A 27,533-nucleotide genomic window follows, 5' to 3' on the forward strand; every position below is an offset into this window, starting at 1 on the left:
ACTAACACTGAGCAGGACACAAAATAGTAAACGCACACTGTAACTGAGGAACAACGCTACAATACACACAACCCCAGTGTTATAATACTGCTGACAGTTGACTGTGGAATATTTAGTAGCAAGGAAAGATCACAACTGGACTTGTTGCACAGGTGGCATCCTGTCACAGTACTTCGCTGCAGCTCCTGAGTGACCCATTCTTTCACAAATGTTTGTAGAAGCAGTCTGCACACCTGTGGCCATGGAAGTGATTGGAACACCCAAATTCAATTCTTTGGAGGGGTGAGTGAATACTTTGGGCAATATAGTGTAATCTGTCTGCATAGATACTATATCAAGATCTCTTGCTAATGTCATGCAGTTAATTGTATTTCAACTATGTTCATTCCATCAACTGGGTGAGTTTTCGTTAAAGAAAAAAGGCTCTAAAGCCCCATCTATTCAGCAATAACTTGGTGGAAAACAGTATTTTGCTTTCAAATGCTAGTATAGGACTTGCCACCTCATAACTGAATTGCTAAAAAGGTAGGAGGGATAGTGGTATTTTGATCACATTTTCTTCTTTGGCCAATCATTTAACCTTACCCACCTTCTTTTGGTAAACAAACCCAACTGCTAGCCAATTACATTTCAGGTTTGTAATTACTCATGTTACAACAGCAAAGTTGTATTCCAATCCATAAGTTGGGATATAATAGATAAACACCATTACTGCCAAAGCCAGGTGCCCAAATCCCCTCAGCCATGTAAAAAGCAAATGAAGGTCAATAAAGAATGGCCTCAGGCAGCATTCCCAAGCAAATTTACTCCATCATCTATGAGATTGTTGGCTTGGAGACAGACTTGCTCTTTAGCTACTTTAACCTTCTACTATAGAAGGAAACCAAAGAAGCAAGGTGTCAGTACACTGGATGGGGTCAAGCCACAACTTGCAGCAATATCCTTTACTCCACATTCTTTTGAGACCCTAGGCTTTGCTCAAAGCTAAGGCAGCTTCTTTACCCATCTATTACAGGGTTACCTAGTCACCTTGAGAAGCATTTAAGAAACTTGCTGGACCCAAATCATACACCAGTGTCAGGGCAAAGACCCATTACACAGTATGTGAAGGCGATATTTTTATTCCACAAGATTTGGATTTCCCTGAAGCTCAGGTGGTACAGTTTCAGCCTTCTCTGTGAAGATGACTTCCCCACTAGACACTACCGTCAGTTGATGAGAAGACTTCCGTCCTGCTGCGACAACATCTCTTCCTGTGGGGCAGAAAAAAGTGAAATGAGTCCAAGCAGGGAGGGGGAGAACACCTTCCACCACACAGATTCTACTTACTTTGCCTGCTGCATCTTGGTTCACAGGAGTCAGCTGCAGTTAACTGACACACTGATGTACTACAGTGGATGAACACCTGGAAAAAGAACAAGAAACTGAGCAACAACCCCCTTGTCTTCATGAACAAGCTTATCAGAAGTGAAACATTACCTTCTCTTGCAAGGGAGCCATGGAGGCATGATCCACAAACGCGAACATCTTCAGGACAAAGCGCTTGTAATGGCTGGGGAACTGAAGTCCAGACGACCCATCAACTGGAATGGGAGTAGTCAGGTAGCTGTCATGCTGGTATGGGCACCTGTGGAGAACCCCAGGTCAACACTATGCCTGTATTAAAGCACTAGACCAGGGGTACCCAATCCTGGATTGAGCACCCTTGCACTGCATCCAACTCACCCATCCACCAGAAGCTCCCACTGAGGAATGCTGAAGGGGTCAGGGGAAGAGGTTGCCCAGCAACGTCCCAAGACCAGCGCAATATTGGGATCCGTCCTCCCCAATATACGCACTTCAACATACACAGGCTCCCTCAGAACCTTAGTCACAGGGTAGTCAGCATCACCGTAGTACGATGTATAGGCCGCTTGTGCTGTTGAGAACCACAATTCATTGTAGGTACCAGAGACAAGACAAACGCTCACAGCTGTCCAGACAGAAGTAGCTTACCTTGCATACAGCCCTTTGTCACACACTGACCACTGCCTAGTCTTAGTTCTACCATGAGGGGTCCAGAAGCAGCTACAGGCATAGGAGGATTATTTGAGGCAAGCTGAACAGCCAGTGCTGCAACAGTTGCATCAGCATACCTACACTGGAAGTAAAGCCTGGCAAAGGGAGGGAGACATTAGCAGAAGCCCTTGAACTAACATCTACTACATGACTTGGGTTTCCACTCACTCATAGTGGCTGTCTCTTGTGATGGCACCAAGGGGTCCCACTCCAACTTCATAGGAGGAGGACATTTTGTTCTCATAGACCACATAGCCACCCAGCTCCTGGAGAAAGAACAAACATAGCACACATTGAGAGCACCAATACAAAACAAGCCCCACCCACCTGAAAGCTGAACACCTCAAACCAACCATTGCTCTTGTGCCACAAGCAGTTACAGGAAACTGGTAGATAGCAAAGTCAGCGTTGGAATCAACAGCACTGCAGGGGGCGTCACTTCCTCCCAGCAGGCTGATTGAATCCAGGCTCAGTCTGGGTAGCGTTGTATCCCTGGCCACCACCAACACAAACTGGCCATCTATCGTGCACTGGACAGTCACTAGAAACAAGAAGGGAAGAGGTTTTGTAGTTTTCATTTTGACCATTAGAAATGAAAGTTCATAAAATCAACACCGAGACAAACTCTTACCAGTTCTCCCATAGTAGCACTGCTGCCCATCAAAACAGCAGTTTATAGCACCACACTGAGCAGCATCTATACCAGGTTCACCACAAGGAACCCTGTCAACATCATCCACTCCACAGATATGAGGAGTGACCACTGGTTGTTGAGGATCAAGTAGCCCAGGAAAGTGAGGGAGAGGCTGCTTTGCTTCTTGTGGAGGATCACGTGGCCCAGGAAAGTGAGGGAGAGGCCACTTTGCTTCTTGTGGAGGATCACGTGGCCCAGGAAAGTGAGGGACAGGCCGCTTTGCTGCTTGTGGACTCCACGGAGATACTGCTGTAATGCCCAAACTGTTCAAGTGCACAAAAAGTGCTACACAAGCTATACTCACCCACATTTTTACCATAATCCTCAAACTGCTTTTGCTAACAAGTAGCTTGCCACCCCCACATTCACCTTTTTATTCTCTTTTCCCTCCTAATACTGAAAAGCCCCTCCTCCCACTCTATTAGCCATCAATTGTTTTCCAGCCCTGTGTAGTTATGACCTGCATAGGCGCTGTGAACACCTTCCGGAGGTAATTGGGATTAAGATCATCCTCTTCATTTTTAGGCATGGAAAGTCAAAGCCTCTGTCTGTGATGGTGTAAAAATTCTTTTCGTTTCTCTAAAACAACAGTGAGAGTCTACTCTTCTGTGTGTGGACCTGGCATCCTGCTTGTGATCAGGCTGTGTCTGTTGCCATTTTTAAAATGTGTGAAACATTTGATAAAAGCTTTCCAGCAATGCAAGTGATCGAATACCACAAATGTTTATGTGTAGCAGATGATCTCTGGCTTTACATCTACAAGGTGTACTGACAAGGTAGGAGTCGTGCCTAATAGACAGGACACTGAGTAAAAACTTCAGCAGCACTGCTGTGTCTGATCCACTCAGACCAACACCACCTCAGTGAGCTGAGAATGATCCACCACCCAAATAGTATCTGCTCTGTGAGGGTCCATGGGGGTCCTGACCACTGAAGAACAGGGTAAAACAAAGTATCAGAGACACAGATGGACTACAGTCAGTAACTGAAATAAGGGGTGGTCATACTGTAATATATATATACACCTATAATTGAAAGCCAAACAGGCAATATTTAATGAACTTTGATATATATAGAATGAACATTTATATATATATATATATATAAATATATATATATATATATATATATATATATATATATATATATATATATATATAATAATTAAAAAGGCCCGATATGGACAGTCGTAAAAAAATGTCCTTGTCAGACAAAGCATATAGGTATCAAAAAGTACAAATTTAACATAGCAAATATAATGATAGCCAATGGGATCCCTAGGATGGTCAGAGAGGAGGACTGAAGAAATCACCCCAGGGAGGGGTAATGAGCATATTCGAAATACATTATAAAACCTGATGTAATGTGTTGGATGTTTGCATTTTGGCTGTGGGAGCCATCTTGTCACCTGAAACTTAATAAAAAGCCTTGTGCTCTCCTTCCTCAAAAGAACCACTGGCTGAAGTTTGGTTTTTCATTTTTCTTTAAACTTCTGCAAGAATGCTTTTTAATCTTTTTGACTGTATTGCTGTTTTGTATTTTGCAAGAACGTTATTCAAATCTTTTGATTTTAAGTACCTTTTTTGCATTAGAGAACAGAATAATTTAGCACTAAAACTTAATTTCGAATTAACTGATAAGCAACATGCATGTTTTTTTCACACATCGTCTGGGACTCAGGGTAGGAAGGCTGGGCGCTCTGAGTCCCGACACGACTCTGATTGGTAAGAACTTACTGGAGGAGTGGCACAAGGTACATTACTGGGGTCTATTATTTTCCTAGCCCTGGATAATCTAGGCAACAGGGTCCATAGTAGTCAAATGATGTTGAAGCCAACCCAATGCAACATCATGACAGTGACTTTTAAGAAGAACCCAACTTCCCCTACACCCCTTTACCTGTCCAGACAACCGCTACCATCTTGCAAAGTTATCAAGGTAATTGGAGTTTTGATTCAGTCAGATTTACAATAGGACCATCCCACACAGGCTATTGTAAAGAAAGCAAATACCAGACTTCATTTCTTGAGAATACTAAGAAGACCTGGAATGGCAATCTCTGATCTAACTTTGACATACGCAGGTTCAATCATACCAGATTGAGACTTTCCAGAAACGCGCATGCCAAATCATCATCGGCAGGTCTTATTCTACCTTTCAAGAAGCCCTTCAAGCTCTCGCATGACCAACCCTTGAAGAGAATGAAAGTCACTGTTGAAGGGCAGAGGATGGCCAACAAAAACCGTGCGTCAATAAATGGGCATCAACAAACTCCAGGTGGAGCTTAAAGGAAGGGAATTCTGATAGAGTCACCAGTATGTATACACAGTGATCCCTTGGACAGAGTGGTCTGAGAGTGGCTGATAGAAATTGAAGCTCCACCCATCTGTAGCTTCAATAGATATATAATTTGACATGCTGCAGAAGAAGAGTCAGATGAGACCATAATTTCTGTTTGATAAAGACTCTTGAGAGCAAAGGAAAACCATGCCAAATGAAAACTGAGGTATGTCACTCCTTGCCCTACTCTTTATGATGACAAACACACTAACACTGAGCAGGACACAAAATAGTAAACGCACACTGTAACTGAGGAACAACGCTACAATACACACAACCCCAGTGTTATAATACTGCTGACAGTTGACTGTGGAATATTTAGTAGCAAGGAAAGATCACAACTGGACTTGTTGCACAGGTGGCATCCTGTCACAGTACTTCGCTGCAGCTCCTGAGTGACCCATTCTTTCACAAATGTTTGTAGAAGCAGTCTGCACACCTGTGGCCATGGAAGTGATTGGAACACCCAAATTCAATTCTTTGGAGGGGTGAGTGAATACTTTGGGCAATATAGTGTAATCTGTCTGCATAGATACTATATCAAGATCTCTTGCTAATGTCATGCAGTTAATTGTATTTCAACTATGTTCATTCCATCAACTGGGTGAGTTTTCGTTAAAGAAAAAAGGCTCTAAAGCCCCATCTATTCAGCAATAACTTGGTGGAAAACAGTATTTTGCTTTCAAATGCTAGTATAGGACTTGCCACCTCATAACTGAATTGCTAAAAAGGTAGGAGGGATAGTGGTATTTTGAGCACATTTTCTTCTTTGGCCAATCATTTAACCTTACCCACCTTCTTTTGGTAAACAAACCCAACTGCTAGCCAATTACATTTCAGGTTTGTAATTACTCATGTTACAACAGCAAAGTTGTATTCCAATCCATAAGTTGGGATATAATAGATAAACACCATTACTGCCAAAGCCAGGTGCCCAAATCCCCTCAGCCATGTAAAAAGCAAATGAAGGTCAATAAAGAATGGCCTCAGGCAGCATTCCCAAGCAAATTTACTCCATCATCTATGAGATTGTTGGCTTGGAGACAGACTTGCTCTTTAGCTACTTTAACCTTCTACTATAGAAGGAAACCAAAGAAGCAAGGTGTCAGTACACTGGATGGGGTCAAGCCACAACTTGCAGCAATATCCTTTACTCCACATTCTTTTGAGACCCTAGGCTTTGCTCAAAGCTAAGGCAGCTTCTTTACCCATCTATTACAGGGTTACCTAGTCACCTTGAGAAGCATTTAAGAAACTTGCTGGACCCAAATCATACACCAGTGTCAGGGCAAAGACCCATTACACAGTATGTGAAGGCGATATTTTTATTCCACAAGATTTGGATTTCCCTGAAGCTCAGGTGGTACAGTTTCAGCCTTCTCTGTGAAGATGACTTCCCCACTAGACACTACCGTCAGTTGATGAGAAGACTTCCGTCCTGCTGCGACAACATCTCTTCCTGTGGGGCAGAAAAAAGTGAAATGAGTCCAAGCAGGGAGGGGGAGAACACCTTCCACCACACAGATTCTACTTACTTTGCCTGCTGCATCTTGGTTCACAGGAGTCAGCTGCAGTTAACTGACACACTGATGTACTACAGTGGATGAACACCTGGAAAAAGAACAAGAAACTGAGCAACAACCCCCTTGTCTTCATGAACAAGCTTATCAGAAGTGAAACATTACCTTCTCTTGCAAGGGAGCCATGGAGGCATGATCCACAAACGCGAACATCTTCAGGACAAAGCGCTTGTAATGGCTGGGGAACTGAAGTCCAGACGACCCATCAACTGGAATGGGAGTAGTCAGGTAGCTGTCATGCTGGTATGGGCACCTGTGGAGAACCCCAGGTCAACACTATGCCTGTATTAAAGCACTAGACCAGGGGTACCCAATCCTGGATTGAGCACCCTTGCACTGCATCCAACTCACCCATCCACCAGAAGCTCCCACTGAGGAATGCTGAAGGGGTCAGGGGAAGAGGTTGCCCAGCAACGTCCCAAGACCAGCGCAATATTGGGATCCGTCCTCCCCAATATACGCACTTCAACATACACAGGCTCCCTCAGAACCTTAGTCACAGGGTAGTCAGCATCACCGTAGTACGATGTATAGGCCGCTTGTGCTGTTGAGAACCACAATTCATTGTAGGTACCAGAGACAAGACAAACGCTCACAGCTGTCCAGACAGAAGTAGCTTACCTTGCATACAGCCCTTTGTCACACACTGACCACTGCCTAGTCTTAGTTCTACCATGAGGGGTCCAGAAGCAGCTACAGGCATAGGAGGATTATTTGAGGCAAGCTGAACAGCCAGTGCTGCAACAGTTGCATCAGCATACCTACACTGGAAGTAAAGCCTGGCAAAGGGAGGGAGACATTAGCAGAAGCCCTTGAACTAACATCTACTACATGACTTGGGTTTCCACTCACTCATAGTGGCTGTCTCTTGTGATGGCACCAAGGGGTCCCACTCCAACTTCATAGGAGGAGGACATTTTGTTCTCATAGACCACATAGCCACCCAGCTCCTGGAGAAAGAACAAACATAGCACACATTGAGAGCACCAATACAAAACAAGCCCCACCCACCTGAAAGCTGAACACCTCAAACCAACCATTGCTCTTGTGCCACAAGCAGTTACAGGAAACTGGTAGATAGCAAAGTCAGCGTTGGAATCAACAGCACTGCAGGGGGCGTCACTTCCTCCCAGCAGGCTGATTGAATCCAGGCTCAGTCTGGGTAGCGTTGTATCCCTGGCCACCACCAACACAAACTGGCCATCTATCGTGCACTGGACAGTCACTAGAAACAAGAAGGGAAGAGGTTTTGTAGTTTTCATTTTAACCATTAGAAATGAAAGTTCATAAAATCAACACCGAGACAAACTCTTACCAGTTCTCCCATAGTAGCACTGCTGCCCATCAAAACAGCAGTTTATAGCACCACACTGAGCAGCATCTATACCAGGTTCGCCACAAGGAACCCTGTCAACATCATCCACTCCACAGATATGAGGAGTGACCACTGGTTGTTGAGGATCAAGTAGCCCAGGAAAGTGAGGGAGAGGCTGCTTTGCTTCTTGTGGAGGATCACGTGGCCCAGGAAAGTGAGGGAGAGGCCACTTTGCTTCTTGTGGAGGATCACGTGGCCCAGGAAAGTGAGGGACAGGCCGCTTTGCTGCTTGTGGACTCCACGGAGATACTGCTGTAATGCCCAAACTGTTCAAGTGCACAAAAAGTGCTACACAAGCTATACTCACCCACATTTTTACCATAATCCTCAAACTGCTTTTGCTAACAAGTAGCTTGCCACCCCCACATTCACCTTTTTATTCTCTTTTCCCTCCTAATACTGAAAAGCCCCTCCTCCCACTCTATTAGCCATCAATTGTTTTCCAGCCCTGTGTAGTTATGACCTGCATAGGCGCTGTGAACACCTTCCGGAGGTAATTGGGATTAAGATCATCCTCTTCATTTTTAGGCATGGAAAGTCAAAGCCTCTGTCTGTGATGGTGTAAAAATTCTTTTCGTTTCTCTAAAACAACAGTGAGAGTCTACTCTTCTGTGTGTGGACCTGGCATCCTGCTTGTGATCAGGCTGTGTCTGTTGCCATTTTTAAAATGTGTGAAACATTTGATAAAAGCTTTCCAGCAATGCAAGTGATCGAATACCACAAATGTTTATGTGTAGCAGATGATCTCTGGCTTTACATCTACAAGGTGTACTGACAAGGTAGGAGTCGTGCCTAATAGAGAGGACACTGAGTAAAAACTTCTGTGTCTGATCCACTCAGACCAACACCACCTCAGTGAGCTGAGAATGATCCACCACCCAAATAGTATCTGCTCTGTGAGGGTCCATGGGGGTCCTGACCACTGAAGAACAGGGTAAAACAAAGTATCAGAGACACAGATGGACTACAGTCTGTAACTGAAATAAGGGGTGGTCATACTGTAATATATATATACACCTATAATTGAAAGCCAAACAGGGAATATTTAATGAACTTTGATATATATAGAATGAACATTGATATATACATATATATATATATATATATATATATATATGAATGAATATTACATTTGAACTTCACAAGACATTTAATCGAATGCCACAAATATTTGTCTAGATAATTTCTTGACACCTTTTACAGAAATTTTCTGAGAATAGTCCACCTACTGAGAATAGACATCCTACATAGCCTGTAGGTGGCACTTGTAAAGGCAGCCGCACGAAACCTTGTCTTCCACTTTAATTTTAGTTTTTAGCTATATTTTGGTGTTTTTAACAATATGTTTTGAGAAATTATTATATGTTTTGGACCATTTTTCTAATCTTAAACACTTGTTTTTTTTAATGGAAGTTTTTTTTTCCTCAAAAAGTTTTTCTGGGTTGCATGAGGAAGATGGTGGCACAATGCACAGTGCCAGTATTAGATACAATACCTGGTGAGATGGACGAGTCAGGCCCGTACAGACCCCACGGTGCCCAGAACCTCCTAGCACTACTAGCTACACCCCAAAGCAGACCGTCATGACATCGTCGGATTTTGTGGCTCGCTGCCAGAAAAAAAGTCAGTGTGGGTGGCGCCATTTTGACGTAGATGTTGATACAACCCTTGAAGTAACAGCCAAGGGAGACGTGGACCAGAGGCTTTGAACAATGAGCATACCAGCATAACAGCAAGGGACTTGCAACTATTGGTTGACCTTGGGAGACAGTTGAGAATCCTGGATAATGTTGCAGCAACAACACTCTGGTCAGACATGGTCTTGATGTCTGGGGCTACCAAGCAGGTAGTGTTACTTGAGCTAACTGTCCCCTGGGAAGAATGGATGGAGGAAGCTCAAGTACAGAAGAAGGCCAAGTATGTTGACCTGCTGGCTGAGTCTTGGAGGAAAGGGTGGAAGGCCCGTTGCGAGCCTATTGAAGTGGGCTGTAGGGGCTTTGCAGGCCAATCTTTACATCGGGCCCTGGGATTCCTAGGGATCTGCGGACTGCAAGAGCAGTGAAGAACATCATGGAAGCTGCTTATAAGGCTTCACATTGGCTCTGGTTCAGGAGGGGGGATGCATGGCATAGTGCGCTACCTGGACAGTGCCTGATCACCCCCGGCTGGGTCACCTGGATGAAGGTGTCTGATGTAAGACCCAGAAAACCCCGTTACCCCAGTCACATCACTGAAGATGTGTCCAGGTCACACCACAAGGTGTAATTCAGTACTTCTGGATAGTTTAGAAGTCAGCCTGTGTTTGTATGGTGTAATGAACATGGCCTTGTTCATAAGAAGTTGGATTTAAGCCAGAGGCTTCTACAACCTGCATTTTTCCCAACATTTAGCATGGAAAATGTTTGCAGATATTCAGTGGATTTCCTGCAGAGTTCGCAGACAAGTGGAGTTTGCTTAAACCCAGAACAAAAACAATTTTTCTGGACTGTCGGACTCTTACGATATCGGACTGGGGCCAAGAGGAAAATAAGGTGGTGCCAATATATAAATGAAAATACAAACAATCTGCTGTTACAGAGCAAGCTACATTAAACTATAACCACGTTTTTTAAGAGTGGTGAATAAATCTTTGGTGACTGTTCCATGCTCTGATATCCTTTTGGAAACAAAATCTCTCTGAACAATGCCAACTTTTTTTATTACAAATCCCAGATCCCAGATCTAAATAAACTGGGTGGACTACAAATAATATTACAAATAAACAATGTGGATATTGCTGCAGATTCAGAAACCCAGTTTAATAAAGACCGTCCACAATGCCTTCACCCAATTGGTGGATATATGCAATGCTCAAGAGCCCGCACTGATAGACGGGGCGGGGGAGTCTCTGTTTATATTAAGGAGAGCATACCTTCTTGCCAGTTTTCCAACATAAAAGTTCCAGAGGACCTGGAGTGTGTGTGGTTAAGAGTATGACCCCAGTTTTTAACGTGTTCTTGGTCATCGTTGCCTGTGTGTGCTATATATCTGCCACCCCAATCATCAATCCAAGCCTCTCTGATTTAGTAGATCTTGGCAACAACTGATCTCATTGGGTCTGAGGTTCCAAATATTGGCATTGTTGTCCTAGGGGACTTCATCAGACTTGATATCAATTCACTGTGTAAAGGAAATGACTTAACCCAAGTGGTCAAGGACAGCATAAGGGGAGATGCCATAAATGTATCAAGAACAAAAAATGACAGATGAGAACTGGAAACATGGCTCTATTTGGAAGGTGGATATGTGAGCACACATGGAAAGGGGTTTATGAGGCCCACGGCACAGTGTCTAAAACTAATGCCTTCTACCAGACACTTAACACTGCCTGTGACAGATTCCTTCTTTTGGTAACTAAAACAAAAACACCCAACTGATAAACCTTGGATGAATCACACTATTAAGCACTTGATACATCAGCATCAGAATGCTTTTGAACACAACAGGAATAGTCCCCTGGCTAAGTTCTTTCGAAATAAAAAGAAGAGAGCCATCAGTAATGCATAAACGTGGTTTAAGAATGAAAATCCAAGACATTGGTATAATGAGATTTGGTCTATGGCAGGGATGAGGAGAACAACCTTAAAAATGAACATCCCAGCATGTAAATCAGACAATAATAAAGCCTTTGCTGACTTTATGAATCAATCCTTCTCTCATATCAGTCAGTCACATCAACTCCTAGAACTTTTATCACTACTGACTTTTCAAAAGCTTCTGATAATCTGGATTTGACTGTTGCTATGAAACAACTGATAAAGTTAGGTGTCAGGCCTGCATTAATGCCTTGGCTCTGTAGCTATGTGTCTGGCCATCGGCAAAGAGTTCGGTATCAGACTTCCGACCGAGGGACTTTATTGATAAACTATATCCTTGAGTCATCATTAATAAAAGGTTTGCAGCAATCATTAATTTAGAAATGATTCAAATAGAGTATAGAGTCATTGCAACTAAGGCCCAGGCAGCCTTAGGTAGAAAAGGTAGGCCTAATGCTTTCAGGCGAGGGGTGTTCATGCCAGGCACTGCTTAGAAAGCCATGAGAAATAAGTGGACAGCTGCACGTAAGAAATATTGGATGTTCGGTAAGAGAGAGCTAGCTTTTAGTGAGGAAATAGATAAGCGGCGAGTAAGGACAGGTCGTAACTCTTAAATAATTAAAAAGGCCCGATATGGACAGTCCTAAAAAAATGTCCTTGTCAGACAAAGCATATAGGTATCAAAAAGTACAAATTTAACATAGCAAATATAATGATAGCCAATGGGAACCCTAGGATGATCAGAGAGGAGGACTGAAGAAATCACCCCAGGGAGGGGTAATGAGCATATTCGAAAAACATTATAAAACCTGATGTAATGTGTTGGATGTTTGCATTTTGGCTGTGGGAGCCATCTTGTCACCTGAAACTTAATAAAAAGCCTTGTCCTCTCCTTCCTCAAAAGAACCACTGGCTGAAGTTTGGCTTTTCATTTTTCCTTAATCTTCTGCAAGAATGCTTTTTAATCTTTTTGACTGTATTGCTGTTTTGTATTTTGCAAGAACGTTATTCAAATCTTTTGATTTTAAGTACCTTTTTTGCATTAGAGAACAGAATAATTTAGCACTAAAACTTAATTTCGAATTAACTGATAAGCAACATGCATGTTTTTTTTACACATCGTCTGGGACTCAGGGTAGGAAGGCTGGGCGCTCTGAGTCCCGACACGACTCTGATTGGTAAGAACTTACTGGAGGAGTGGCACAAGGTACATTACTGGGGTCTATTATTTTCCTAGCCCTGGATAATCTAGGCAACAGGGTCCATAGTAGTCAAATGATGTTGAAGCCAACCCAATGCAACATCATGACAGTGACTTTTAAGAAGAACCCAACTTCCCCTACACCCCTTTACCTGTCCAGACAACCGCTACCATCTTGCAAAGTTATCAAGGTACTTGGAGTTTTGATTCAGTCAGATTTACAATAGGACCATCCCACACAGGCTATTGTAAAGAAAGCAAATACCAGACTTCATTTCTTGAGAATACTAAGAAGACCTGGAATGGCAATCTCTGATCTAACTTTGACATACGCAGGTTCAATCATACCAGATTGAGACTTTCCAGAAACGCGCATGCCAAATCATCATCGGCAGGTCTTATTCTACCTTTCAAGAAGCCCTTCAAGCTCTCGCATGACCAACCCTTGAAGAGAATGAAAGTCACTGTTGAAGGGCAGAGGATGGCCAACAAAAACCGTGCGTCAATAAATGGGCATCAACAAACTCCAGGTGGAGCTTAAAGGAAGGGAATTCTGATAGAGTCACCAGTATGTATACACAGTGATCCCTTGGACAGAGTGGTCTGAGAGTGGCTGATAGAAATTGAAGCTCCACCCATCTGTAGCTTCAATAGAAATATAATTTGACATGCTGCAGAAGAAGAGTCAGATGAGACCATAATTTCTGTTTGATAAAGACTCTTGAGAGCAAAGGAAAACCATGCCAAATGAAAACTGAGGTATGTCACTCCTTGCCCTACTCTTTATGATGACAAACACACTAACACTGAGCAGGACACAAAATAGTAAACGCACACTGTAACTGAGGAACAACGCTACAATACACACAACCCCAGTGTTATAATACTGCTGACAGTTGACTGTGGAATATTTAGTAGCAAGGAAAGATCACAACTGGACTTGTTGCACAGGTGGCATCCTGTCACAGTACTTCGCTGCAGCTCCTGAGTGACCCATTCTTTCACAAATGTTTGTAGAAGCAGTCTGCACACCTGTGGCCATGGAAGTGATTGGAACACCCAAATTCAATTCTTTGGAGGGGTGAGTGAATACTTTGGGCAATATAGTGTAATCTGTCTGCATAGATACTATATCAAGATCTCTTGCTAATGTCATGCAGTTAATTGTATTTCAACTATGTTCATTCCATCAACTGGGTGAGTTTTTGTTAAAGAAAAAAGGCTCTAAAGCCCCATCTATTCAGCAATAACTTGGTGGAAAAGAGTATTTTGTTTTCAAATGCTAGTATAGGACTTGCCACCTCATAACTGAATTGCTAAAAAGGTAGGAGGGATAGTGGTATTTTGATCACATTTTCTTCTTTGGCCAATCATTTAACCTTACCCACCTTCTTTTGGTAAACAAACCCAACTGCTAGCCAATTACATTTCAGGTTTGTAATTACTCATGTTACAACAGCAAAGTTGTATTCCAATCCATAAGTTGGGATATAATAGATAAACACCATTACTGCCAAAGCCAGGTGCCCAAATCCCCTCAGCCATGTAAAAAGCAAATGAAGGTCAATAAAGAATGGCCTCAGGCAGCATTCCCAAGCAAATTTACTCCATCATCTATGAGATTGTTGGCTTGGAGACAGACTTGCTCTTTAGCTACTTTAACCTTCTACTATAGAAGGAAACCAAAGAAGCAAGGTGTCAGTACACTGGATGGGGTCAAGCCACAACTTGCAGCAATATCCTTTACTCCACATTCTTTTGAGACCCTAGGCTTTGCTCAAAGCTAAGGCAGCTTCTTTACCCATCTATTACAGGGTTACCTAGTCACCTTGAGAAGCATTTAAGAAACTTGCTGGACCCAAATCATACACCAGTGTCAGGGCAAAGACCCATTACACAGTATGTGAAGGCGATATTTTTATTCCACAAGATTTGGATTTCCCTGAAGCTCAGGTGGTACAGTTTCAGCCTTCTCTGTGAAGATGACTTCCCCACTAGACACTACCGTCAGTTGATGAGAAGACTTCCGTCCTGCTGCGACAACATCTCTTCCTGTGGGGCAGAAAAAAGTGAAATGAGTCCAAGCAGGGAGGGGGAGAACACCTTCCACCACACAGATTCTACTTACTTTGCCTGCTGCATCTTGGTTCACAGGAGTCAGCTGCAGTTAACTGACACACTGATGTACTACAGTGGATGAACACCTGGAAAAAGAACAAGAAACTGAGCAACAACCCCCTTGTCTTCATGAACAAGCTTATCAGAAGTGAAACATTACCTTCTCTTGCAAGGGAGCCATGGAGGCATGATCCACAAACGCGAACATCTTCAGGACAAAGCGCTTGTAATGGCTGGGGAACTGAAGTCCAGACGACCCATCAACTGGAATGGGAGTAGTCAGGTAGCTGTCATGCTGGTATGGGCACCTGTGGAGAACCCCAGGTCAACACTATGCCTGTATTAAAGCACTAGACCAGGGGTACCCAATCCTGGATTGAGCACCCTTGCACTGCATCCAACTCACCCATCCACCAGAAGCTCCCACTGAGGAATGCTGAAGGGGTCAGGGGAAGAGGTTGCCCAGCAACGTCCCAAGACCAGCGCAATATTGGGATCCGTCCTCCCCAATATACGCACTTCAACATACACAGGCTCCCTCAGAACCTTAGTCACAGGGTAGTCAGCATCACCGTAGTACGATGTATAGGCCGCTTGTGCTGTTGAGAACCACAATTCATTGTAGGTACCAGAGACAAGACAAACGCTCACAGCTGTCCAGACAGAAGTAGCTTACCTTGCATACAGCCCTTTGTCACACACTGACCACTGCCTAGTCTTAGTTCTACCATGAGGGGTCCAGAAGCAGCTACAGGCATAGGAGGATTATTTGAGGCAAGCTGAACAGCCAGTGCTGCAACAGTTGCATCAACATACCTACACTGGAAGTAAAGCCTGGCAAAGGGAGGGAGACATTAGCAGAAGCCCTTGAACTAACATCTACTACATGACTTGGGTTTCCACTCACTCATAGTGGCTGTCTCTTGTGATGGCACCAAGGGGTCCCACTCCAACTTCATAGGAGGAGGACATTTTGTTCTCATAGACCACATAGCCACCCAGCTCCTGGAGAAAGAACAAACATAGCACACATTGAGAGCACCAATACAAAACAAGCCCCACCCACCTGAAAGCTGAACACCTCAAACCAACCATTGCTCTTGTGCCACAAGCAGTTACAGGAAACTGGTAGATAGCAAAGTCAGCGTTGGAATCAACAGCACTGCAGGGGGCGTCACTTCCTCCCAGCAGGCTGATTGAATCCAGGCTCAGTCTGGGTAGCGTTGTATCCCTGGCCACCACCAACACAAACTGGCCATCTATCGTGCACTGGACAGTCACTAGAAACAAGAAGGGAAGAGGTTTTGTAGTTTTCATTTTAACCATTAGAAATGAAAGTTCATAAAATCAACACCGAGACAAACTCTTACCAGTTCTCCCATAGTAGCACTGCTGCCCATCAAAACAGCAGTTTATAGCACCACACTGAGCAGCATCTATACCAGGTTCGCCACAAGGAACCCTGTCAACATCATCCACTCCACAGATATGAGGAGTGACCACTGGTTGTTGAGGATCAAGTAGCCCAGGAAAGTGAGGGAGAGGCTGCTTTGCTTCTTGTGGAGGATCACGTGGCCCAGGAAAGTGAGGGAGAGGCCACTTTGCTGCTTGTGGACTCCACAGAGGTGCTTCTGTAATGCAGAAACAGTTCAAGGGCACAAACAGAGCTGCAAAAGCTATACTAACCCACATTTTTAGCATTGTCTCCAAACCACTTATGCCAACAAGTAGCTTTCTACTACTACATTCACCTTTTTATTCTCTTTTCCCTCCTAATACTGAAAAGCCCCTCCTCCCACTCTATTAGCCATCAATTGTTTTCCAGCCCTGTGTAGTTATAACCTGTGAACGCTATGCGCTGTGAACACCTTCCGGAGATAATTGGGATGAAGATCAATCTCTTCATTTTTAGGCATGGAATGTGAAAGCCTCTGTCTGTACTGGTGTAAAAATTCCAACCATTTTTTCATTTATCTAAAACAACAGTGAGAGTCTACTGTTGTATGTGTGGCTCTTGTATCCTGCTTGTGACAAGGCTATTTTTAAAATGTGTGAAACATTTGATAAAAACTTTCCAGCAATGCATTTGATCGAATACTTCAAATGTTTATGTATATCACTTGTTGACACATTTTTTATTCATTTACTGAAAATAGTCCACCAACCAAAAGTATCTAGTCAACAGCATTTTATGACCACTGATGAAGGACTAGAGGATGACTAACACAAACTGTGCAGCAGCAGATGAGCAATCATCTCTGATTTTACATCTACTGATTTTACATCTACTGACCTTGGTGGTCTTGACCACTGAAGGACAGCATAAAATAGGGCTAACAAAGTATGCAGAGAAACAGATGGACTATATTCTGTAACTTTAGAACTACAAAGTGCACCTATAGAGTAAGCGGAGCTGATAAAATGGACAATGATTGTAAAAACAAGGAGGTGGTCATAATGTTATGCGTGATTGCTGTTTATATAATGAAAATTGATTATATACAACCCCAATTCCAATGAAGTTGGGATGTTATGTGAAACCTAAATAAAAACAGAATATGATGATTTGCAAATCCTTTTCAACCTATATTCAATTGAATACACTACAAAGATAAGATATTTAATGTTCAAACGGCTAAACTTTATTGTTGTTTGCAAATATTCACTCATTTTGAATCTGATGCCTGCAACACAGTCCAAAGAATTTGGGACAGGGGCATGTTTACCACTGTGTTACATCACCTTTCCTTTTAACAACACTCAATAAGCATTTGGGAACTGAGGACATTAATTGTTGAAGCTTTGTAGGTGGAATAATTTCCCATTTTTGCTTGATGTACAACTTCAGTTGTTCAACAGTCCGGGGTCTCCGTTGTTGTATTTTGTGCTTCATAATGCGCCACACATTTTTAATGGGAGACAGGTCTGGACTGTAGGCAGGCCAGTCTAGTACTGGCACTCTTTTACTACGAAGCCACGCTGTTGTAACATGTGCAGAATGTGGCTTGGCATTGTCTTGCTGAAATAAGCAGGTACGTCCCTGAAAAAGACGCTGCTTGGATGGCAGCATATGTTGCTCCAAAACCTGTATGTACCTTTCAGCATTAATGGTGCCTTCACAGAAGTGCAAGTTACCCATGCCATGGGTGTTATGTATGAACCTGAGAGATGTCCTACCAATACTTACCACCGGGGGGGCGGACCGCCACTAGGGTATAGGGATTCTAAATGTAACCATAGCCACCATATAGTCGAATAAACCAGTGAGTGATCCAACAAGAAGTTGTCCTTCGTGCTCTGTGTGTCGAGTAATAATGTTTACTTAGTTACACTATAAGGGAGCAACATAACATAAATTGGCGACAAGTTGTGTATTTCGGAATAGTTCTCATCGACTGGCAGTGAACGTTTAGTCAGCTTTGAGTGAGTTTTAGACCGGAATGAACACCCGCGTTCTTGAATAGCTAATGTGCTAATCAACTATGAGCCAACCATTATCGGATGCCTCGAGAACAGCTAGTGCTACGTCAACGGATTCAACGACATCAAGGGCTTCAAGTTCATCTACAGTACAAGTAATCACAGAAAGACGCATGATGGCTGGAATATATGGACATATGGATGTTTTTGATGAGTCTGGTGAGCAATGGGCAACGTATATTGAACGTTTTGAGCATTATGTGGAGGCTAATGACATTCCTGAGGCTAAGAAGGTTTCAATACTCTTTAGTGTTATGGGACCTAAAACGTATGGACTGCTTCGTAGTTTAGTAGCTCCCGTGGCACCTGGCACTAAGACTTACGAACAGGTTGTGACTGTGCTTAGAGATCACTTCACGCCGAAACCGCTTGTTATAGCCGAAAGGTTCAGGTTCCACAAGCGTAACCAGGGGGAAGGAGAAACGGTAGCGCAGTATGTAGCAGTGCTCAAAAAGCTATCAGAACACTGCGAGTTCGGAGGTTACCTAGAGGACACTCTGAGAGACAGATTTGATTGCGGATTAAAGTGCGAAGCTGTGCAGAAACGCCTTCTGACTGAGGACAAGCTCACGTTCAAGAAAGCAGTGGAACATGCAGTGTCAGCAGAAACAGCAGCACGCGACGTACAGCAGTTAAGTCATTCCCTGAAAGTGAACGCTGTGTTTTCGCAAGGTGAAACATGCCGCCGCTGTGGGAAGGGAAATCATAGTGATGATGACTGCTGGTACAAAGATCGCGAATGTCACCAGTGCAGGAGGAAGGGCCACACGAAACGAATGTGCAGGAGTAAATCAAAATGCAGTCACGAAAGAGAACGTAAACACAAAGAGGGAAAGCCTGAACAGAAAAGCCATACACACAAACGCAGCGTGAAAGATAGGAAGAAAAATATTCATCACGTCGACGCGAATGAAAGTGAAAGTGAAGGGACGAAATCGGATAGTGACAGTGACTTGGGACTGTATGCAGTGTCTCAGAAAGGGAAATATTCACGCATATCAGTAGTGCCAAAAGTCGATGGAAAGAAAATGGAGATGGAATTGGATACAGGGGCAGCAGTGTCATTGATTCCTTTTGAACTGTACAAGCGAAAGCTGCACAAACTTCCTCTGCAACCTACTGATATCATGCTAAAGACATACACAGGAGAGGCTTTGGCACCAGAAGGAGTCATTAAGGTGCAAGTGGCATTGGACAAGCAACAGGCTGTCTTGCCACTGTATGTGGTGAAGGTGGATGCTCCACCATTGTTTGGCAGGGAGTGGCTGAGAGCCATTCAACTGAATTGGAGAGACGTAAAGACTGTACATGTAATTGAGCACACACAGACAAACAGCTTAGAGACCGTGTTAAAGAGACACTCTGCTGTTTTCTCCGATCAGTTAGGCACCATGAAGGGAGTGAAAGCCCGGCTCACTCTCAGACCAAACAGTGTCCCCAAATTCTGCCCACCACACAACGTGCCATATGCTCTCCGACCGCGAGTGGAAGCAGAGCTGAAACACCTCACAGAGCTTGGTGTCATCTCACCTGTGGCGCATAGTGACTGGGCGACACCAGTGGTGCCTGTGAACAAGAAGGACGGCACCGTGAGACTCTGCGGGGACTTCAAAGTCACCCTCAACCCAGCTCTCTGCATCGACAAGTACCCAATTCCACGTATTGAGGACTTGTTTGCTTCCCTCGCTGGAGGTCAACACTTCAGCAAGCTGGATCTTTCCAATGCATATCTGCAGATGGAAGTAGAAGAGAGTTCCAAGAAGTTGCTGACCATCTCAACACAAAAAGGACTCTTCTGTTTCAGTCGTTTGCCGTTTGGGGTAGCGTCATCGCCCGCCTTGTTCCAGAAGGCCATGGACCAGGTACTCCTCGGGCTGCCACACACTCACTGCTACCTGGATGACATACTTGTCAGTGGTCCTGACAAGCAGACACACCTGAAAACCCTGGATGCAGTACTCAGCAGGCTAGAGGAATATGGCTTGCACCTCAAGCAAGAGAAATGTCTCTTCTTCCAGGAGTCCGTGGAATACCTGGGCCACATCATCGACGCTGCTGGGCTCCACAAGTCACCGGAGAAGGTACGCGCCATCATAGACGCACCGGCACCAGGCGATGTGAGTCAACTGCGATCTTTCCTAGGAATGCTTAACTACTATGGACGGTTCATCCCTGACCTGGCCACTGTGCTTAAGCCGTTGAACCAACTGCTGAACAAAGAGAGAAAATGGCAGTGGACGTCAGCATGTGCATCAGCATTCCAGAAAGCCAAAGCACTCCTGGTGGCACAAGAGGTGCTCACACACTTCAACCCTGAGCTGCCTCTCCGCCTTGCTTGCGACGCTTCACCCTCTGGGGTCGGAGCTGTTCTCTCTCATGTCATGCCAGATGGTGAAGAAAAACCCATCGCCTATGCATCCAGAACGCTCAGCAAAGCAGAACAAAACTACGCTCAGATCGAGAGGGAGGCATTAGCAATAGTCTTTGGAGTACGATAGTTCCACCAGTATCTTTACGGCAATACATTCACTCTGCTCACTGACCATCGCCCGCTCACAACCATCCTCAGTCCAGTGAAAAGCACACCATCCATGGCTGCAGCTCGCATGCAACGCTGGGCGCTCCTGCTCTCCGCTCACAATTACACCATCGAGTACAGGAAAGGGGCCCTACATGCCAACACTGATGGACTGTCGAGGTTACCGCTCCCTCATGCCCCCAGTGAGAAACAAGGTGCAGTGGAGGTGTTCTACACGTCACAGTTGGACACTTTACCAGTCAGCAACGCTGAGATCAAGCGACATACCATGTCTGACTCCACCCTGTCCCGTGTCATGGAAATGGTCACCACTGGACGTTTTCCCACTTCAAAGGACGCAGGAGACGAGCTGTCACACTACCTCCAGCGCCGCCATGAGCTCACTGTGCAGCACGGATGCCTCATGTGGGGTTTGAGAGTGATTGTGCCACCCAAACTGCGCCCCGGGTGCTGACAGAGCTACACTCAGCACACCCAGGTGTAGTGAGGATGAAGAGCTTAGCTCGTAGCTACGTTTGGTGGCCCGGCATCGACTCCCAGATCGAACACCAAGCAAAGTCATGCCACTCATGTCAACGAGTACAGAAAGACCCTGGCCTAGTATCCTTACACCCTTGGATGTGGCCATCCAGTCCCTGGGAACGGATACATGTGGACTTTGCCGGTCCATTTGAAGGGCACATGTACCTGGTCGTAGTGGATGCCCACTCCAAATGGCCCGAGATACACATCATGGATAGCACCACATCCAGCAAAACCATTCAAGTGCTTAGGGGACTTTTTAGTCGCTATGGCATTCCACACAGCCTTGTAAGCGACAACGGCCCTCAGTTCTGCTCTGAAGAATTCAGCACGTTTCTGAAAGCCAATGGAGTCAAACACATTCGCTCAGCACCGTACCATCCTGCCTCCAATGGCTTGGCAGAGCGCTTTGTGCAAACCTTCAAGCACGCTCTGAAATCTTCCAGAGGAACTACACCACTGCAACAGCGTCTAGATACGTTCCTCCTGTCCTACCACAACACTCCTCATGCAACAACCAGAGAAAGCCCTGCAATGCTATTCATTGGACGCAAGCTGCGTTCTCGACTGGATTTCCTGAAACCCAGTGTGGCTAGAGCAGTGCACCAGTCGCAGGAGGATCAACAGCAGCGACGCTGGCTGCACTCCAAACAGAGACAGTTTGCAGTTGGTGAGCCAGTGCTCGTGCGTGATTATAGGAAGGGGGAGGATAAGTGGATGCCAGCTGTGGTGATCGAGAAGACCGGACCAGTGTCCTACAAGGTAAATGTGGGAACACAAGGGGTGTGGAAGCGTCATGTGGACCAGTTGCTGACTCGGCCCGAGTCAGACCCACCAGAGACTGTGAGTTGTCCACTGTCACTACCACAGACAACCACACCTGGTACCACACTTGACCCAAGTACACCTCAACAGAAGGAGGATATTGATACAATTCCACACACAACACATACACCACCCAAGACACCACAGTCCACAGAAATGACACACACAGGTCGTTCTGAGACAACAGGGACTGTACGGCGATATCCTGTGAGGATCACACGTCCGCCAGTACGTTACGGAGATCAGTGAACTTAAAAAAAAAAAAAAAAAGGGAATGTTGAAGAATGTTCAAGAATGTTGCCTTTGCAGAATGTTGTTTAATGGTTGAGTTTGGAACTCTGTAGTGATTATAAGCCATAATATACTCACCTATTTCTTGTTAATGTTATTGAGAAGTAAAGAAAGAAATAATCTCAGGTAGTTTATATATATATTTTAATGTATTTTATATAAACTTATGTCATTTAAAGGAAATATACTGTAAGTTTCAGAAGAATGTTTTTGTTATGGACAACGAATCTTAGTGGGGAGGAGATATGTTATGTATGAACCTGAGAGATGTCCTACCAATACTTACCACCAGGGGGGGGCGGACCACCACTAGGGTATAGGGATTCTAAATGTAACCATAGCCACCATATAGTCGAATAAACTAGTGAGTGATCCAACAAGAAGTTATCCTTCGTGCTCTGTGTGTCGAGTAATAATGTTTACTTTGTTACACTATAAGGGAGCAACATAACAATGGGCACCAACACACCCCCATAGCATAAGAGATGCTGGCTTTTGACCTTTGAACTGATAACAATCCAGACAGTCCTTTTCCTCTTTGGCCTGGAGGAGACGACGTCCATGATTTCCAAAAACAATTTGAAATGTGGACTCATCAGACCACAGGACACTTTTCCACTTTGCATCAGCCCATCTCAGATGAGCTTGGGCCCAGAGAAGCCAGCGACGTTTCTGGGTGTTGTTGATATGTTGCTTTCGCTTTGCATGGCAGACTCAGTGTTCCTGAGCCCATGTGGTAATATCCATTACAGAATGATGTTGGTTTTTAATGCAGTGCCGCCTGAGGGATCGAAGGTCACGGGCATTCATTGTTGGCTTTCTGCCTTGCCGCTTACTTGCAGAGATTTCTCCAGATTCTCTGAATCTTTTGATGATATTATGGACTGTAGATGATGAAATCCCTAAATTCCTTGCAATTGCACGTTGAGAAACGTTGTTCTTAAACTGTTGGACTATTTGCTCATGCAGTTGTTCACAAAGTGGTGAACCTTGCCCCATGCTTGCTTGTGAATGACAGCCTTTCAGGGATGCTCCCTTTATACCCAATCATGACACTCATCTGTTTCCAATTAAGTTTTTTGAGCATTTCTCACCTTTCCCAGTCTTTTGTTGCCCCTGTCCCAACTTCTTTGGAACATGTTGCAGGCATCAAATTCAAAATGAGTGAATAGTTGCAAATAACAATAAGGTTTATCTGTTTGAACATTAAGTATCTTGTCTTTGTAGTGTATTTAATTGAATATAGGTTGAAAATGATTTGCAAATCATCATATTCTGTTTTTATTTATGTTTTACACAATGTCCCAACTTCATTGGAATTGGTGTTGTATGTATATACACTGCTCAAAAAAATAAAGGGAACACTCAAATAACACATCCTAGATCTGAATGAATGAAATATTCTCATTGAATACTTTGTTCTGTACAAAGTTGAATGTGCTGACAACAGAATCACACAAAAAACAATGGAAATCAAATTTATTAACGAATGGAGGCCTGGATTTGGAGTCACACACACAAAATTAAAGTGGAAAAACACACTACAGGCTGATCCAACTTTGATGGAATGTCCTTAAAACAAGTCAAAATGAGGCTCAGTATTGTGTGTGGCCTCCACGTGCCTGTATGACCTCCCTACAACACCTGGGCATGTTCCTGATGAGGTGGCCAACTCCTGGACAGTCTGTGGTGCAACGTGGCGTTGGTGGATGGAGCGAGACATGATGTCCCAGATGTGCTCAATCAGATTCAGGTCTGGGGAACGGGCGGGCCGGTCCATAGCTTCAATGCCTTCATCTTGCAGGAACTGCTGACACACTCCAGCCACATGAGGTCTAGCATTGTCCTGCATTAGGAGGAACCCAGGGCCAACTGCACCAGCATATGGTCTCACAAGGGGTCTGAGGATTTCATCTTGGTACCTAATGGCAGTCAGGCTACCTCTGGTGAGCACATGGAGGGCTGTGCGGCCCTCCAAAGTAATGCCACCCCACACCATTACTGACCCCCTGCGAAACCGGTCATGCTGAAGAATGTTGCAGGGAGCAGATTGTTCTCCATGGCATCTTCAGACTCTGTCACATGTGCTCAGTGTGAACCTGCTTTCATTTGTGGAGAGCACAGGGTGCCAGTGGCGAATTTGCCAATCCTGGTGTTCTCTGGCAAATGCCAAGCATCCTGCATGGTGTTGGGTTGCAAGCACAACCCCATCTGTGGACGTAGGGCCCTCATACCATCCTCATGGACAGACACATGCACATTTGTGGCCTTCTGGAGGTTATTTTGCAGGGCTCTGGCAGTGCTCCTCCTGTTCCTCCTTGCACAAAGGCACAGGTAGCAGTCCTGCTGCTGGGTCGTTGCCCTCCTACGGCCTCCTCCATGTCTCCTGGTGAACTGGCCTGTCTCCTGGTAGCGCCTCCAGCCTCTGGACACTACACTGACAGACAGAGCAAACCTTCTTGCCACAGCTCGCATTGATGTGCCATCCTGGATGAGCTGCACTACCTGAGCCACTTGTGTGGGTTGTAGAGTCCATCTCATTCTACCATGAGTGTGAAAGCACCACCAACATTCAAAAGTGACCAAAACATCAGCCAGAAAGCATAGGTACTGAGAAGTTGTGTGTGGTCCCCACCTGCAGGACCACTCCTTTATTGAGTGTGTCTTGCTAATTGCCAATAATTTCCACCTGTTGTCTGTTCCATTTGCACAACAGCTGTGAAATTGATTGTCAATCAGTGTTGCTTCCTAAGTGAACAGTTTGACTTCACAGAAGTTTGATTTACTTGGAGTTATATTGTGTTGTCCCCGCGACCCTGACGGAGAAGCGGCTTGGAAAATGGATGGATGGATGGATGGATATTGTGTTGTTTAAGTGTTCCCTTTAGTTTTTGAGCAGTATATATATATATATATATATATATATATATATATATACAGGGTGAGTCAAATTTGATTTTTTATTTGATTTTTTATGCTATCACAAACCTCCACGATGCCGTCCTGTTGGTGGTGTTTGTTGTGGATTTTCTCAGTATACACATTTGCTTATAGATAAAAGATGCAGAATAGAATAAAAAATAAAATAAAATAAAACGGTGTTCTGTGACTTTTGACTAACCCTGTACAATGAACTTTGATATATATATATATATGGAATGAACTTTGATACATATGGATTGAACATTGACATCCTCTCCATGGATCACCACTGTATCATGGTGGAGGGGTTTGCGTGCTTGAATGATCCTAGGAGCTATTTTGTCTGGAGCAAAAGCTCCTGGTAGGGTCTCCCAGGGCAGACTGGTCCTAGGTGACAGGTCAGACAAAATGTAATCCATAATTACCCTTATGAAAATAAAAATAAAACAGGACTTGTGTACCCTGCCCAGATCAGGGTTACCGGGACCCCACCCTGGAGCCAGGCCTGGGGGAGGGGCTCGCCAGTGAGCATCTGGTGGCTGGGCATTTACTTATGGTGCTCGGCCAGGCCCAGCCTGAAGGAGTCACATGATTCCCCCTATCGACCCATCACAGATGGGAGGGGCAGAAGTAGGGGTTCGGTGCTTTGTGGATTGGGCAGTGTCCAAAGGCATGGGCCTTGGCGTTCTGATCCTCGGTTGCTGAAACTGGCTTTTGGAACTTGGAATGTTACCTCCTGGTGGGGAAGGAGCCTGAATTGGTCCACGAGGTTGAGAGATACCGGCTAGATATAGTCGGGGTCACCTCAACACACAGCTTTGGCTCTGGGTCCAATCTCCTTGAGAGGGGCTGCTTTATTCTTTTCTGGAGTTGCCCATGGTGAGAGGCAGTGGGCAGGTGTGGACATTGACTCAGAATGGGCCATGTTCCGCTCCTCCATTGTTGAAGTGGCTGACTGTAGCTGTGGCCGCAAGGTAGTTGGTGTCTGTTGGGGTGGTAATCCTTGAACCTGGTGGTGGACACCACAGGTGAGAGACGCCGTCAAGAGTCCTACCGGGCATGGTTGGCCTGTGGGACACCAGAGGCAGCTGGCAGGTATCGACAGGCCAAGCAATCTGCAGCTTCAGTCGTCGCCAAGGCAAAAACCCGGGTGTGGGAGGACTTTGGTGAGGCCTTGGAAAGTGACTTTAAGTCGGCTCCGAAAAGATTCTGGCAAACCGTCAGGCGACTCAGAAGGGGAAAGCAGTGTGCCACTAGCACTGTATATAGTGGAGATGGTGTGCTGTTGACATCGACTGAAGACATCACTGGGCGGTGGAAGGAATACTTTGAGGACCTTCTCAATCCCACTGACGTTCTCCAGTGAGGAGGCAGAGTCTGGGGACATTGGAATAGGCTTGTCCATTACTGAGGCCAAAGTCACTAAGGTAGTTAAAAAGCTCATTGGTGGCAAGGCTCCAGGGGTGGATGAGATCCGTACGGAGTTCCTCAAAGCTCTGGAATGTTGTGGGGCTGTCTTGGCTGACATTCCTTTTCAACATTGCATGGACATCGGGGGTGGTGCCACTGGATTGGCAGACTGGGGTGGTGGTGCCTCTTTTTAAAAAGGAGACCAGAGGGTGTGTTTCAACTACAGGGGAATCACACTCCTCAAGGTCTATGCAGGGGAACACTGGACCAACTCTTCACCCTCTCCAGGATTCTGGAGGGTTCATGGGAGTTTGCCAAACCAGTCCACATGTGCTTTGTGGATCTGTAGAAGGCATTCGACTGTGTTCCCCGGGGTATTCTGTGGGAGGTACTTCGGGAGTACAGGGTACATGGCTCCTTGCTACAAGCCATTCAGGCCCTGTACAAACAAAGCAGGAGTTTGGTTTGCATGGTTGGCAGTAAGTCAGATTCATTCCCAGTGAGAGTTGGACTCTGTCAGGGCTGCTCTTTGTCACAGATTCTATTCATATTCTATTCTATTCTATTCATAATTTTCATGGATAGAATTTCTAGGCGCAGTCA

At 44.8% G+C, this 27,533-nt stretch overlaps 3 protein-coding genes and 1 pseudogene across 3 annotated transcripts; 1 reads left to right on the forward strand and 3 right to left on the reverse strand.

Moving 5' to 3' along the window:
* Positions 1-1,101: 1,101 nt before the first annotated feature.
* On the reverse strand, positions 1,102-3,113 carry LOC119263193 (zona pellucida sperm-binding protein 4-like). Its single transcript, XM_037537548.1, has 8 exons — positions 2,690-3,113; positions 2,412-2,599; positions 2,227-2,324; positions 1,996-2,153; positions 1,726-1,918; positions 1,480-1,627; positions 1,330-1,405; positions 1,102-1,253 (listed from the first exon to the last, which is right to left on the reverse strand). Exons 1-8 carry the CDS (start codon positions 3,069-3,071, stop codon positions 1,120-1,122), a joined length of 1,377 nt encoding a protein of 458 aa, XP_037393445.1. The 5' UTR covers positions 3,072-3,113; the 3' UTR covers positions 1,102-1,119.
* A 3,286-nt stretch (positions 3,114-6,399) lies between these two features.
* Positions 6,400-8,412, reverse strand: LOC119263294 (zona pellucida sperm-binding protein 4-like). Its single transcript, XM_037538185.1, has 8 exons — positions 7,988-8,412; positions 7,710-7,897; positions 7,525-7,622; positions 7,294-7,451; positions 7,024-7,216; positions 6,778-6,925; positions 6,628-6,703; positions 6,400-6,551 (listed from the first exon to the last, which is right to left on the reverse strand). Exons 1-8 carry the CDS (start codon positions 8,367-8,369, stop codon positions 6,418-6,420), a joined length of 1,377 nt encoding a protein of 458 aa, XP_037394082.1. The 5' UTR covers positions 8,370-8,412; the 3' UTR covers positions 6,400-6,417.
* Positions 8,413-14,723: 6,311 nt separating this feature from the next.
* LOC108429314 (zona pellucida sperm-binding protein 4-like) lies at positions 14,724-16,664 on the reverse strand. The gene is made up of 8 exons (XM_037538186.1): positions 16,312-16,664; positions 16,034-16,221; positions 15,849-15,946; positions 15,618-15,775; positions 15,348-15,540; positions 15,102-15,249; positions 14,952-15,027; positions 14,724-14,875 (listed from the first exon to the last, which is right to left on the reverse strand). The coding sequence occupies exons 1-8, from the start codon at positions 16,640-16,642 to the stop codon at positions 14,742-14,744; spliced, it is 1,326 nt and encodes a 441-aa protein (XP_037394083.1). The 5' UTR covers positions 16,643-16,664; the 3' UTR covers positions 14,724-14,741.
* A 1,873-nt stretch (positions 16,665-18,537) lies between these two features.
* Positions 18,538-22,556, forward strand: LOC108429316 (annotated as a pseudogene).
* The last annotated feature ends 4,977 nt before the right edge of the window (positions 22,557-27,533 follow it).

The sequence above is a fragment of the Pygocentrus nattereri genome, chromosome 4, assembly GCF_015220715.1.
Source record: "Pygocentrus nattereri isolate fPygNat1 chromosome 4, fPygNat1.pri, whole genome shotgun sequence".
Lineage (NCBI taxonomy): Eukaryota > Metazoa > Chordata > Actinopteri > Characiformes > Serrasalmidae > Pygocentrus > Pygocentrus nattereri.

Bases quoted from the DNA above. Each gene is read 5' to 3' on its own strand.
- LOC108429314 (XM_037538186.1), bottom strand. From the start codon at position 16,642: ATGCTAAAAATGTGGGTTAGTATAGCTTTTGCAGCTCTGTTTGTGCCC. The intron at 15,028-15,101 runs GTAATGTTTCAC...TTCTTTTTCCAG, and splicing joins TGGCTCCCTTGCAAGAGAAG to GTGTTCATCCACTGTAGTAC. The intron at 14,876-14,951 runs GTAAGTAGAATC...TCTGCCCCACAG, and splicing joins ACCAAGATGCAGCAGGCAAA to GAAGAGATGTTGTCGCAGCA.
- LOC119263193 (XM_037537548.1), bottom strand. From the start codon at position 3,071: ATGGTAAAAATGTGGGTGAGTATAGCTTGTGTAGCACTTTTTGTGCAC. The intron at 2,600-2,689 runs GTAAGAGTTTGT...TCTTGTTTCTAG, and splicing joins GTGCTACTATGGGAGAACTG to TGACTGTCCAGTGCACGATA. The intron at 1,406-1,479 runs GTAATGTTTCAC...TTCTTTTTCCAG, and splicing joins TGGCTCCCTTGCAAGAGAAG to GTGTTCATCCACTGTAGTAC.
- LOC119263294 (XM_037538185.1), bottom strand. From the start codon at position 8,369: ATGGTAAAAATGTGGGTGAGTATAGCTTGTGTAGCACTTTTTGTGCAC. The intron at 7,898-7,987 runs GTAAGAGTTTGT...TCTTGTTTCTAG, and splicing joins GTGCTACTATGGGAGAACTG to TGACTGTCCAGTGCACGATA. The intron at 6,552-6,627 runs GTAAGTAGAATC...TCTGCCCCACAG, and splicing joins ACCAAGATGCAGCAGGCAAA to GAAGAGATGTTGTCGCAGCA.